Here is a 14,668-nt window from a genome sequence, read left to right on the forward strand (position 1 = left end):
CCTGTGAAATGATACGTTTTATACTCAAGACATTTGCACATTAAAAGCACAATTATGGGTCCACGGAAAGTCACGGAAAACCTGTGCAGAACTTTGTTTACATCATGACCCACCGCAAACTGGTGTCCCAGCCACCTGGAGAGGTTGAGAGACCAACCAGATTTAGTCCCTCAGAGGTCAGAAGGTCCAAGAAACTGTATTAGTCAGTCATGTGTCATCAGGTAAGATTAAAAGCCTTGCCTGCTTCATCTCAAGAGAGTGTGAGGGTAAAGGCTGAACGTCTCAGCTTGAACCATCAAACAGCAACTTTTTTGATGTGCTACCGGTTGCTGAGAGGATGGAGGAGGGGAAGACAGGGAGAAAAGGAAAGGGGTGTTAAATTCGAGAGCACAGATGTCTGAACTGCAATAGCCACTAAACAAGGAAACTTAAAATCAGGAGGTTTTGTGCAAGTTGCCTGAGATTGCAGGATAAGTCTATTTTGTACAAGTGCTGGATTTTCCCTTTGGTTGCATACAGTTCTAGCTGTTGTAGCACCAATTAAGCAAAGCACGTACTTAACTACAATTGTTTACACAAGCTTTAACAATGTAAAGAGTCTGTACTGATGGGCAAGCACACTCATGTTTACCCATGGCTCACACATGCAAGGGCTTGCTTAATTCTGTGACAGCTGAAATGAGAGGTTTAATTCAATAATCTTAGTTGTACAATTTAAAAAACACAGCTTAAATGAATGTTAGAAAATCAGAGTGGCTAAAGACGTTTACCTTTGTTTTACAATGTAGTGTATATGAATTGCGATTAAAAAAACCAAAGTGAACAGTTTGGAGCAAAAGGTTAAGTTTTCTGTAAGCGAAACGCTGTTCTGTTTATGTAAGTGCCATTAGCAACATAAACTTGGGAACAGGAATAACACTTTTACATATTGTTTTCAGTATTAATGTTTGGGTTTTCCTTTATAAGAATCTTTGATGCCTCACCTTTTCCTGTTCAGTGTACAGTTCCTGAGGGGAAAATATTTTAATTTAAGAAAAATTATATGGAGGAAATATACTAAAATAGCACATGCTGGCCAAACATTATTGGTGGTATATCACCCTGTCCTTTTAACAATCCCATATGATAGCTCTGAGAAGTGTAATTAGTCCAAAAAAGTGGTATTTTAATTCTGACATCTAATAGCTTTGTGTTACACCATACAAATGCAGATTGTCTGCTAATCAAACATAATTTTTTCACAGTCACTTTAGAGAACTACTGCTGTATAGTCACAGAAGTGATCCTGTCATTGTTTTTTGAGGGGTGGAAACCTATATCTGTTTGTATGCAGAGCAGTCATGAGCAATCTAAAAGCCCTGATGACAGATGCCCAGTGGAGGGTGAGCACCACCGAGTCACTGGGGAGTGTGGCTTGGGCTGCAGCAAATGCCACCTCTGATTCTTGTCCTTTGGTGGTGGTTGGTACGTCTCTTCCCCTGCTTCTGTGTCCCCTACTTTTTACAGGGCTTACTAGTTGTCCCCTGAGGTAGGCTTTGTGCTATCTTTTCACCCACTGGGAAAAATAAGTTTTCCTACTCTCTGCGCTCCCCCCACATTTCTGTAACTTGTTGTTCCTTACAAGACTGTCTCTCATTTTCCACTCAGATTATAAAAGGCAATAATTTGTGCTTCCTCCACACATCGTTCAGTGACCTCCTGTTGCCCTCAGCTGTCCAAATGTTCAGTGTGCTAGTGGATGGCGGGGCAGAGATGCTCTGGGGTTGAAGTGCATCAGCCCCCTCCACTGTGCTGCCCTCCCCTGCTGATTTCCACCTCTCATGCCTTCATCTTTCTGCCTTAACCTCCTCATTTTTGAAATATAAAAGTATTTTAGCAGTGCATTTTCCATTATCTAACCAATGGGCACCCAGGGAATCAGTACCACACTTCTGTTGAAAACTAATATGCTGTTGGAAAATGGGGCCAAGGAGAATTAGTGAATTTTGGCATTGTAAAGGTTATAATGTGGATCAATATATTATTAAACAAAACAATTCAGTTTATATGCTGATTGATGTCTTTGTTAGTGGTATTTAAAAGAATTACTACCACATAATTTTATTTAATCCACATATTTCAAAGTAGTTCCAAATGAAGGTCACTTGTTAAAGCGGAACAATTTTATCCTCATGTTACTGGACCACTGCTTTCAGTCTGGGATCTGTGGATTTTTTGTTACCTAATTGTTTCCCAGGGGATTGATATCCTTTTAAAAAATAATATTATCAGTAGCTTTATCTTTCCTGTTTAGAGAAAGATACATATCCATTGGAAAATAGTTTGGGGTATGTAAATTGAAAATGTTTGAAAAACATTGCAAATACATTAAAAAATCTGAGAAAACCACTGCCATCAGCTATTTCTAAAATTTTAAAAAACAGAGAAAAAGATTGAGAATATTATGATGAAACAAAGTATTTTCAGCTATGCTATATAGGATTAAAATGTAAGGATTAAAGCACTATATCTTATGTTTCAGGAAATAAAATGATTTATTGCCCCAGTCAGGAAGATGTTTCCCATGCATGATTTTACAAAGAATTGCTTATGAATCATATCACCCCTATTTCATATATATTTCATTTTGAAAAAATCTGATCGTGGCCTTTATGGGAAACTCATCCAAAGATAGCTGTATTTGCTAAGTAAAATTTGTAGGATGACAAGCAGAAGGGGGGAAAAAAAAAACTTTTAACCATGATTTTCCCTTTATTTCCAAAAAGTAATGTTTCTACTTTGAACAATTGTTGTTGTGAGAACAATTTGCTATTTTAAATTGCGAACGAATTCACAATTTGAATGCGTGTGTGTTTAACATATATTAACTGCTCTACTAGTTTTACCAAAATGCAATGCTGTATCAGTGGTTTTGATCAAGACTCAGTTTAAAATTCCATTTAAACCCAAAATGTAGAAGGTTAATTTAAAGATCTATAACTTGATTTTTCATTTGGTTTACAATGACCAATTCAATTGGTTTACAATCCATTTGCTTTGGAATAATTATTTTTGATTTTCATCAGTGTAGGGAGATTCAAGGCTTCTTCTCTTAGAAGATCTGAGTGTTGCTTTGTTTTTTCATTTCAGCTTGTTACAAAAAATGGAAAAGGTTCTCATAGAATGGAAATGATGAGCAGTGTGGATTTTCAGGCAATCAAAACATTTTAATGAGCTCATTAAATGTATCATTTACAGCACATATATGTTAAAAGAAATATGTTTCTCTGGGTTAGTAGAAGCACTAGGTACACAATGTGTTTGAACATGTTAGGCTTCCACCAGAATCTATGCCAGAACTGCAGAAACCTGGAAGAAAAAAACCCAAAAGCTTCAACCTTTTTCTTGTTTCAGTGTCTTCAGAAACAGAAACCTTTTTATATTTTATGCAAAATGAAGAAAAAAGGTGTTATGAGAACTTGATAGATTTTTCTAGGATTGCATCTCAGTTGATAGATAAGGACTGCTATCGAATGCTGTAAGATTGATTGTTATTTTCTGTTATTGCTAGGGTTAATAATGGATTTTCTTAGGAATGCAACAACTAGTGTTTTACAGGGAGAGCAGTCTTCCTAAGGACACAGTTTTGTCATTATTTGGGTCTTCTATGTAGTCTTGAGAGCTTGGAAAATGAGGGCTCTTTTCAAAAAGACAGGTACTGCAGTAGTGGCTCTTAAAGCTGATTCATCCATTTGGTTGCCTCTTCTAAACCACAGATTCCAGAGAAAAACACCTACTTCAAACAGGCAGTTCCCCGATGATTCACAAAGGGTGAAACCCCAGTGCTGATAAAAGGAATGGGGCAGAGACTAAGATTTATTTTTTTCTGTCTTGGAGAAATCCAGCTTTGGAACAGTAGGTGCATTAAGACCATGCCTCCTAAAGCAATAGTTTTCAATATGTATTAATGAGAGATGTGTCCAGCTTTCAAAACTACATCTTTACCAGATGTAGGCAGCATCCTTCTCAAAGGGATGAGCTGTTTTCCACCCTGAGCCAGGCAGCACAATGGGTGACAGGCCTGGGCTGGAGCACAAAAGCTATTGCATTATACCTCTGCTATTTCTTTTCATCATAGTATTGTTCCTGCAGTGGTTTGTTGACAAGTTATATGTTTTAGAGATCAGGTCTGCTTGACGAGGAATCCTTGCTTTAAGTCGTGTCTAGGACAAACCAGGTTTGTAAATCAGACCTTATGGTTCCTACTGGAATGCTAACGATCTCAAAGGGAGAGTTGGGGTTTTGAAAACAAATCTAAGCTAATGCCCAGGGTTCCTGAAAGAGCTGTTAATATCATGAAACCTCTTGTTAAAGGCCCCTTTTAAAATATAAGAACTTGTCAGACCCTGCTGAACTAGGGCTGTTTGGAACTGCTGAAATGACACACCAAAGCATCCTTTGCTGGGTCTGGCCATATCTCTTCTGCCTGGCCACGTCTTTAATGCTTCATTGCAGCAATTCCAGTGCTGCCAATAGCAACGCAAACCAGAGCGTAATGTGGCCCATCATGGTTTGGATGTATTTGCTGCATAGATAACTATGTGAGGCAGTTAGCCCAGCATGCCTGGCCCTACTGACAGGAAGAATGACTCTTCTCTGGGTTACTGCAGGAAAGTGAGCTCCCAGACATTTGCCACCCACGCACACTTTGAAAAGGCGTTCAAATAAGTCAAAATACATCAACCGTGTAACTAAGTTTTGAACACTCCGCATTTGTTCGTACTGGGTGTGAGCAATGAGTTGTGTTTTACAAATCCTCTCTGAACTGAGGAAGCAGTGCAGAATCAGGAGACAAATACGGGACTCTGACATCTCTCTTTCCCACCAGTCTAAGGTAGCTTCTGTCACTATCACCAACAAATTTCCAGATTAATTAGTAAGGTTAAAGCATAACAATTTAGGCCTTATTCACCTGTGATAAGCGGTGGCATTTTAGCTGCTGCATCATCTTGATCTGATGAAAATCAACATAAAGGGTAAAGTGATTAACACACCAGAAGCTCTGATGATACTCTTTCTGGCAGTGAATGGCTGTTTTGTAGAGAAAAGTGCTCTTGTGTGTTCAACATTAGTAAGTCTTCACTACCTCCTGGCAAAGAAGGAAGCTAACCATTTCTGTGCCTCAGAAGATACTTTGTATTCAGTTACACAAAGATAAGTGTAGTATTTTGCCTAAATCCTTTTAGATAGAATCAGTCCTGAGGAAAAAGACATTACTTCTGCTAAATTTCAGACCAAAGCAATGTCATAGCCAAATTGCAAACCTCTAGGACAGGCCTTTTTAGTGGAAATGCTGACACAGCCTTAACCATTTTGTATGACTCCAGCAGGCACCAGCTTAAATTCTAGTTATGATGTGCATTTAATGGCATGGGATCAAACATAGAGTGTAATGGGATATTTTAAGATACTGTATTTGAAGAGAATCAGTACTTAAACATTATTTATGAACCATATCATTTAAATGCTTCTGAAATGTGCCATTCAGTACTTGGGTGCATGAAAAAGTTTTCTAATCACATTTCTCAGATTGAAGCATAGCATAGTTTTCTTCCACAGCTTTAATGCTGAGGCACTTCCAAGAATAGGGTTAATATTATTTAATGGGACCCTTACTGGAATATCTGTGGAAAATAAAAGCTTTCATTTTTCATTGTGGTGCTCTCTAGTTCTTCATTTCAGCCTTTTGAGGGATAGTCCAATTTTGCTTGGAGAATATCTTTGAAGATTGTTTCTCTCCAGTTAACAGTGACTCTGCAAGAAGACAGCATGTACTAGGATTTGTTGTGTTGTGCTAGACAAATCAGCTCTTTCTTGTGTGGTAGCTTTGACATGATTAAAGTTAAATTGATAGCATAAAAGGTTTTCTCTTACACAACCTAATATGCTTTTTTTTTTTGCTTTTTTTTTTTTTTTTTTTTTTTTTATGCTGAGGAAGCGTTTGCTCCAAAAGGGAAGTTGACATTAATTAGCTGTGCAGGTTGACAGTAAAACTTGCTTTAATGCAGGTGGTGACTAGAACTCTCATTGCTTTTGCTGCAAATGGGAATGTAGTGTTGAAAGCAGACAGTTTTGGTTATTACTCAGTTGCAGCTTGGAACTTTAAATCATCTATTTTATGCTAGAAAGAAACCTGTTCCTTCAACTGTTATTTGCTGAATAAAAATGCTAACTGAAATCGTTTTAGTGCAGAAGGTTAGGAAATTTCAGAGCTAGTCCTAGTAAGTTTTTGCCACAGGTTGAATCTGTTTTTAATTAATTAGCAATAATCTGTGTGAAGGTCTCAAAGCTCTCTGTTGATAAGTTAAAAATGGAAGCAATTTCTGGAGAGGTACCAGTGATTGATTAAACCAAAGGGACTCTGTCACTGTTTCATTCTTTAAAGAACAGGCACGAATCGATGGTAAATCCTAAATGGCTAATAACCAGAATTGCAATTAGTTCAGAAGCTGATGAAAATTTAAAATTGTATCTTAATCCTGTGGTAAGGTCTGAATTATTTAAGTTATTCATTCCACATGATTCTTAGAGGTGTGCTTTTTTTTTTTTTTCTTTACTTTTAGTAGAGTCAAATGGAAAGAAAATTACTGTAGTGCTCTTGGCACTACAGGAAAAACTAGTAGTTCACATTATTTAATAATGTTGCAACAACCTACTGTTTGTTTGACAGAAAACAGAACATATTGAGATGCGTATCTGAAGAGCAGAGTTCCATAATGAAAAAAATTATGTGTGTGCATTGAATGTATAAGCTACACTTTTGAGACTTTTGAAATTTGCTAAAAACATTTTACAGCTACAGATATTTTCACTAACTCTCCTGTTTTTCATTTGGAGGAGGTATCATCTGTCACCGTTTAATCATATCTTATTTTAGCTATTAAAAAGGCATGTAATTTTAATTTTTGTGGCTCATTAGTGTGCAAATGCCAGTGGGCTTGTTTAGCCTAAACTCCTGGTCTAAATTCAAATCCCTCTGCTTTTGAGGAGACTATGACCACCTTTTAGAAATGCAGCCATCGTAATCTGAAAATCAAGATCTGGAAATAAGTAACAAGAAATATTTTTTAAAGCAACTCCACTGGAAGCAGAAATGAGTGCAGAAATTTTCCAGAGTAATACAGTGAACAACATACTGAAATATGGTAAAATAAAGCACAGTTTGCTACTGAAAAAGTTAAAATCACAATTTCGTGATCTAACTGAACCTGAGGGACAAAGAATCCCAAACAACTAAAAAAGTAAAATGCATTTAGCCATTACAGTTCTTTGGAGAATATGTAGTATTTGCATAGTTTCATTTTTTTTTTCTTTTTTATTACTAAACACATTTATTTAGATACTTGCATTCCTTGAAAAAAAGAAATTAAAAAGGAAAAAAGAAACAGCAACAGAAAATTTGAGGGTGGTCTAAGATGTCTGTCTTCTTTATGTAACCTTTTGCATTTTGTGTTTAAGAACTGACATTCCAAATGATTTTCTTTGGCTTTATGCCTGGAGTGAATACTGAGGCAGCAAATTAGGAATGCTTAAGAAGTCCCACAAAGAAAGATGTTTGCTGTGAAAGTGCAACTAATGTGACACTTGCACTGGAAGCTTCTTAGCTTGCTCAAATGATAAAAGATGGCATGGGTCTAGGTGGTGCAAGGGGGGGTGAGTGAAAGTGCCGTGTGCTGAGCTGTACGAGGTGTCTCCTGTGGCCAGCTGTCTGCCACTGTGACTGTGCTGTTACTACCTTGTGTTTCTCTTCCAGGGGCCAACTTTGTCACTCGAAAGATCAGCCGCTCGGTAGCAAAGATTCACCTTGGACAGCTGGATTGTTTCAGCCTGGGCAATCTGGATGCTAAGAGAGACTGGGGCCATGCCAGGGACTACGTTGAGGTAAGCTGTGGGATTTTTTATGAATCATCTTTGTGGAGGGGATAATACTTACTGCCTTAACTTCAGGTTATGGTCCACGGAGGGCTATCTAAAGATTCTTTTTTTTTTTGCCTATTGAGGTCTGTTAACTTTGTCTTGTTCTTGACTTCAGATTAGGGAATTTAGTAACACAGCAGTCTACCCCAGGCATGACCTGAACAGAAAAATAAATCTTTGGGTTTACATTCCTTGCCTGAATTCCTGGGGAAGGGATCTGACTACAATGTGGATCTATTTTAGAGTATTTCTTCTATTCTTTTGACGTATTTTATGACCAATATTAAAATTTCAGCAAGATGCAGTATGACCTGAAGTGAAAGATCCTGCTGGAGGTTGGTGACCCTTTTTTAATAAAGCAAAAATTAGGTCTATATTAATGACCAAAGACCTCTTTGGTTATACATTATAAAGAAGCATCACAACCTGCGTTTAGTGTTTGAAATGTTTGTGTAGTCCGGATTTGTTTCTAATTTTATTCTACCCATCTACTTAAGCAGACAAACAAACAATACCCCTGTATTGTATTACAAGGAGACATGAATGACCATGTAGGAAATATTGTCTTTTCCCCAGGAGATTTTTGTCCCCATTTTGGTGCTTAAAGATTTCCTGTGGTCATTGGACTATTTCTGTCTTTTAATAATTCCTTGCTGGGAAACCGGATTTGACTTCACCATTCATTGATGTAGTTTAAAAAGATGACGACTGTTTGTTTTGGTTTTCTGTGTTACAAAGTAAAAAGTATCTCAGTAGGCAAAGGTCTGATTTTTATCATAAATTGAGACTTTAACGCTAGAGTAAAAGTTGAGCTCTCAAATCTTCTTTACGATCAAAAGGAGCAAGAAATCAAAATTGTAATACCTCTCTAAACTGATGTCCTGGATAACACTGAAAAAGATAAACAGCCATATTGCCTTGGTATCAAAAGGGTTGCATCAAGCATCTATAAATGAAGTTGTCTTTGGTTCTGTGCTGCATTTGCATGTGAAATGTTAAGGTCACCATGGGTGTAATGACTGTGCCTCCATGACTATGGCTTTATGTTTGTGGCTACAACATTGGTTGAAGCAGTTAAACCAGTAAACCCAGTCATCTTTTTAATGCATAAAACTATGGTCATGATTGATCATAAAATCAGTTACCAAGTTTCTACTGAAAGGAAGTAAAAGATGAGTCAAATAAAATGATCAGTTGCATGAACATAATGAATATGATTTGTTAACAGGAATTGGATATTTCATAAAGACTTCAGCTATCTCATTCCAACAGAAACTGCACTAGGTCATAAATCATGGGATGAATCCTGAAGTCTTCAACCCTAAGGGAAATCTTAAATAACTTGTGCCTTCTAGGTTAGACCCTTGTCCTGTGTTCAGGACACAGAATGGGACAGAATTTCATTTTCAGGAGCTCAGGACAGAATCACAGGATGGGTCAGGTTGGACGGTACCACAGTGGCTCATCTAGTCCAACCTTCCTGCTCAGGCAGAATCACCCTAGAGACCACTGAACAGAATTGTGTCCACACACTTCTTTTCTATCTCCAGTGAGGGCAACTCCACAATCTGTCACAGTGCTCAGTCACCCGCGCAGTAAAGAAGTTCTTCCTCATATTCAGGTGGAACTTTCTGTGTGTCAGTTGCTTCTCGTTGCCTCTTGTCCTGTTGCTTGGCACCATCAAGAGCCTGGATCTGTCCTCTTGACACTGCCATTAGATACTGACAGACACTGATGGCATTCTTCTCTTCTGGAGGCTGAACAGGCCCAGCTCCCTCAGCCTATTGAGGCTATCATTCAACCCTTAAAAACTAACAAGTCTATCTAGAAGGATGACTCGCTTTCAAGGCCTTTGGGCTCCAGAAGGAATGTTGTTGTCTGAGGTCTGTGGCACAAACACATGGTTTTTATGCAAGTAGCATTCCAGGCCTTTCAGCTACACATCTTGGGCCTGTCCCAAAATCTTCTGGAAAGAATTCCTCGCTAACGTATAGTTCATTTTGAGTATTTCTCATCCCAGAGAGGTACCCCTTCAGATGATGGGAGAGTTATTACCAATTCTCTAATTCCCTGAGTATGGTGGAAATGTGGTTACAGGCAGCTTTCTAATGGCTAAAAAACAGGGTAACTTTAAACTGGAAATAAACTATTATTTGAGGCTTTAATGGACTGGAAAGTAGGGCTTAGAGATTTAACGTTGTTCAAATAAATACATAATATGGTAGAAAGCACGATCATATTTACAAGCATTTTGGGAGCTTCCTTAAGCATATGGCTGAACACATAGGGATATATCTTATCCTCTCCATATGTAGCTTTAAATCCCATTGATATTAATACAAGTAACACATGTGCATATAGACTAGACCATGTACTGTGTTTTCTTTCTTCTTGTTTCCTTATTAGGGATAATAATAAAACCATAAATACATTCCTTTTTGTTGTTTTATGAAATATTATAGGTCAATTCCTGATCTCATGAAAGTTGATGAGCAGATTCCCATTGACTTCATGGATAGACAGTATCCTGTGTGCATTGGACTTGAGAATGTCTGGTGGTTACAAAGCACAAGCAGAATTCATGACTCTGGAGCTTTGATTGTACAAGTTAATTTGACTGCCACTGGGATTTTGGGCAAACTCCTTTGTATACAGTAAAGCCCGGAAGCGTGTGCCTGCACTGAAGCATGTAGGCGCCCTTCAAGGGATAAGCTGAGGGTAGCACTAGTAGCAGATAATTCAGAAGTTTGAGGTTTAAACATGGGTTCATATCAGTGAAGAATAGTTGGAAAATGTATTGGATTAAGATTTTGACCTGGCACTTGAACTGCCACCTGCAGGAGCAGGGTACAGCAGCATTGTGATGGTGAAGGAAAACTGGTTGGGAAGTCCAACTCACTGGAAAGAAAGGATTTCATCCAGTGTTTGAAGAGAACAGAACAGATATAAGTAGGAATTGAAATTTTTTGGTGTGGGATTACAAATTTTAGCCTAAAATGAGTAACTCTTGACATGTTGGCAGAAAATGTTGCTGCCTCCTGCTCTTCCTTACTCCATTATTTACTCTGCTGTGATCCAGCACAAGTCTCATGAGATTGTATGAGACATGATGATTGTTGCCACTGAGTTGGAAGAGGGAAAGTAATATATCAGTGCTATTGACATAGGAATCTTTTGTGTACTATTTTGCTTTGTGAGGATAACATTTGTTATTTATTTGTTGCAGACCATCTGTTGGCTATTTTGAATTATTAGCACAATAGCAAGCCTTAAGAGTACTGAGTACAGCGCTGAGTAGAGGGGAAGAATCACCCTGCTGGCCACACTATGGCTGGTACAGTCCATTGGCCTTTTTGGCCAGCCAGACACACCAGCCTCCATGAAACAGCTGAGGCCTTTTCTGCCTTTCCTTCAGTTTCCTCTTTGTCACCTGCTAATGCTCAGGTTGCCTTCTGCAATTGCACTGCCCATGCCTCAGTGTTGTGCAAACAGCAGAAATACTACACTGATTAAAGCTGTGAAAAAGCCCCTCAGTCTTGATCTTATAAAGCTTAAAGAATGAGTCAGAGGCAGAAGTTTTAATAGTCTTTAGGTATTTATAGAGATCAGAAATATTTTCTCTTGCCTTCAATAGAAAGCCAGTAGTACGTCAAACAATAATTACAGAGGACTCATAATTGGGTCATAATTGGCTCCAATTCAATTAATTACATGTCTAGTCAAAGGTTTAAAATTAGGTATGTGCCTACATTCATGGTGAAATCAGGGTGCATTTGATGTTTAGAATGCATGGGAATTGGCTTCCATTAATTTATATTTAAATAATGCAAAAGAAAACAATCAAAGCAAAAGAAAACTGTTTATAAATAAGTAATATAGTAAGTTATTGTAAAGGCCAACCAAGCATATTAAGAAACTGTGAAACTGCTTAAAGAGAGAATTTCAATCTTACTTTCTTTTTAATTGGTACTGGTGCTGATTCATACATGAATCACAGATCAACGTATGAATCAACACTGGTACTAATTAAGTAGAAACACAAGAAAATACACTGTCATTTTTATTGTCTTAGACAATTTTGCACATGTTGAAATTTAGATGGTAAAATCTAATCTTTGTTTAAATCTCCAGTCAGCATCACCTGGTCTTTTATTCATGATTTTTCTACTTGTTATTCTAACAGGCAGAAACTGACCCTTGGAAACAGCTGCTACCACTGCTGTTGTGGGAAATCCCTTCTTGTACGTTTTTGTGTATGTTTAAATATAAAAACTCTTGCCAGACAGAATTATTTAGAATTTTACTTTACTCTTGTGCATAAGAAAAGGAGCGAGCCAGCAAGAGTATTGGCCAAGGCATTTTTACTTTTGTTTTTTATTTTCTTGTAGCTTCAAGGATGTGTTGTCTTTTGAGCTACATTTTACCTTAGTCTGCTAAGACTTGAAGCTTTTTCTGAGTAATCCTTTCACCATCCCAGCTGAATTCTTGTTTGTGAGAGTCTTCCTTTTTTAAGGGCTATTGGTTATAAAAGGAAACTCAGTTGTATCTGTCTGTCTAACTATCAGTACCTCATACGGTTATGAGACTGGCTTGTGAACTTAAGGCATGTTTCTAAATGCAGATTACCCTTTTTGTATGGACCGAAGTGGAAAATGCTTTTTTTGAAAAATGCTACTGCTTAGTTTTAATGTTTAAAGTCAGTGTCTTCTAATAAAAGTGAAGAAATAATTTTAAGCTCTCAGTGATGGGCTTGTTTCAGTATGAGTGTATAGCCATCCAGGTAAAGTGTATTTTGTGTATTTCCAAATACACAGAACTTTTTCTTTCCATCAGCTTGTCTGAGGTGGCATAACTAAAGGCTCTATTAAACCAAAACTGATCTTCAAATTAAATCAAATCTGCTGAGGTAATTATACACTAAACTGCTTCCATCTAAGTGAAGTAACTGTGAGAGCATCATGACTTGTAAGAACCTTTAGGAGAAAAGTTTGATAGACTGTGCTCCTTTGGAACAACTACTGAACATTCATAACACTCTTGACAGGTACTTGCTGTCTAGTAGCAATTTCTAGAAGCATGTGTATCAAACACAGCAAGACAATGAACATTCCATCCTTGATTCTTTCTAATAGTTTGAAAATCTTCAATATAGAACTAAGTCTCATGCTGAAATGATTTTGAGAAAGCAACATCTTCCCACAGGAAGTTCTGCCCTTGCTCTTGCCAAGGGCAGAATATCTTTAATTTCCTCATGTAAATGTTTAGGACTTGTGGAGATAGGTGTCCAGGGTCAAGGAAGTGATGTTAGACCACAGTAATACGTTCAGTCATCCACCCAAATAATGATCCAGTTCTCAAGATACAATACAGCCAGCATAAATGGTCACAGCACAGTCTCAGCTGGTTTCAAAGTGAAGATGTGAAGTTCACCCAGAACTGGCCCACAGGCACTGGCGCTGCAATGTAGGCATTTCTTCATGACATAAAAGAGTGCTGGAGGAGCAGATCCCAGAAGTAATGATTGTCTTCCCTCTGATTGAGACTACAGGGAAAACACATAGATAAGGGGATTTCCAAGGTCAATTGATGGCACCATTATTTTAGTAAATTATTTGTACATGTTGCAACTCAACTGAAGTATTTCAGCCCTACAAAAGAGCTTGTCTTGATATGAAGAGGGAGATGGTGTCACTGGCCACCAAACAGGTGTCTCCCCACCACACCTCTCATACAGAATCAAAATACAATTCTGTAACACACTGATGTAATTCCTCTCTCTTTACTGCTGTCTGGGCAGGCTCCACCAGGCTCCCTCAGCTCTATAGGGCACTGACTTGATTTCAGGCTTCAGAAACCACTCTCTTATTTCTCTGATTTTAGTTATAAACTTCAGAGTGGGACTGAAGACCAAACATTTTCCTCCAGGCTATATTTGTGCAGTGCCAAAATGAACTGCCACAAATTATAAGCATATAGTGAAGCTCTCCTCAGTGTACATTTCTTCTCCATTGTCCCGCTGAAGCAGAGAAAAAGTTGAAATTTAAATAATTATGTTTTCTTTTCATTAGAGCATGATTTGGTGCCAACATAATGTAGGTATAATTCTCAAACATCTTCTTTCAGATTTTGAAAATATGGGCAAAGCTTTCCTTATGAAGAGAGAACATGTTTTAGTGAACATTGTTCACTAACAATGATAGTGAAAGTTTTCTTTTTTAATGCTAAATAAAGGCTTACATTTTGGTAAATAAAACTGCACACTAAAAGACCGTATAATGCATTTCTTTCAGTGCATGTAATTTAGATTAGACTTCTTGACTATTAGAAATAGTTGCAATTCTCAGCAGAGCAGCATACTATCATCTTAACTTTACTCATGTGGATAATGTCTACAATAAAGAAAAACAAACCCAAACCAAGTCCTTCGTGGGTTTTGAAATGCTGAAGTCTGCAAATAATATGTTTCTAAATAACTACAACATAAATTAGAAAATCTGAGCATCATTTTATTATTTATACGTGCACAGCCTGTAGAAATGTGTGCATGTGAATGTATGTTTCTGTGAATGGATGATTTTTTGTGGAAATGCATTTCAATTGCATATAGTTTGAGAGCTTCATTTATGTGCTGCTTTTTCTTTAAGTTGGAGATGATTGATAATAAGAGCTCGTCCAAGAAAGTAAGTAGTTTGTTGCAATAGACATGAATGGT

At 37.6% G+C, this 14,668-nt stretch overlaps 1 protein-coding gene across 9 annotated transcripts in view; it reads left to right on the forward strand.

The window, feature by feature from the left end:
• The window catches only part of GMDS (GDP-mannose 4,6-dehydratase), a 409,807-nt gene that overhangs the window by 176,420 nt on the left and 218,719 nt on the right, over positions 1-14,668 (forward strand). For all 9 annotated transcript variants that reach the window (XM_086900041.1, XM_086899999.1, XM_086900006.1 and 6 more), the window contains one exon: positions 7,793-7,920. In XM_086900041.1, the coding sequence (XP_086756167.1) occupies positions 7,793-7,920 (128 nt within the window). The remainder of the gene's footprint in view (positions 1-7,792; positions 7,921-14,668) is intronic.

Source organism: Cyanistes caeruleus, chromosome 1 (assembly GCF_971803275.1).
Source record: "Cyanistes caeruleus chromosome 1, bCyaCae1.hap1.1, whole genome shotgun sequence".
Lineage (NCBI taxonomy): Eukaryota > Metazoa > Chordata > Aves > Passeriformes > Paridae > Cyanistes > Cyanistes caeruleus.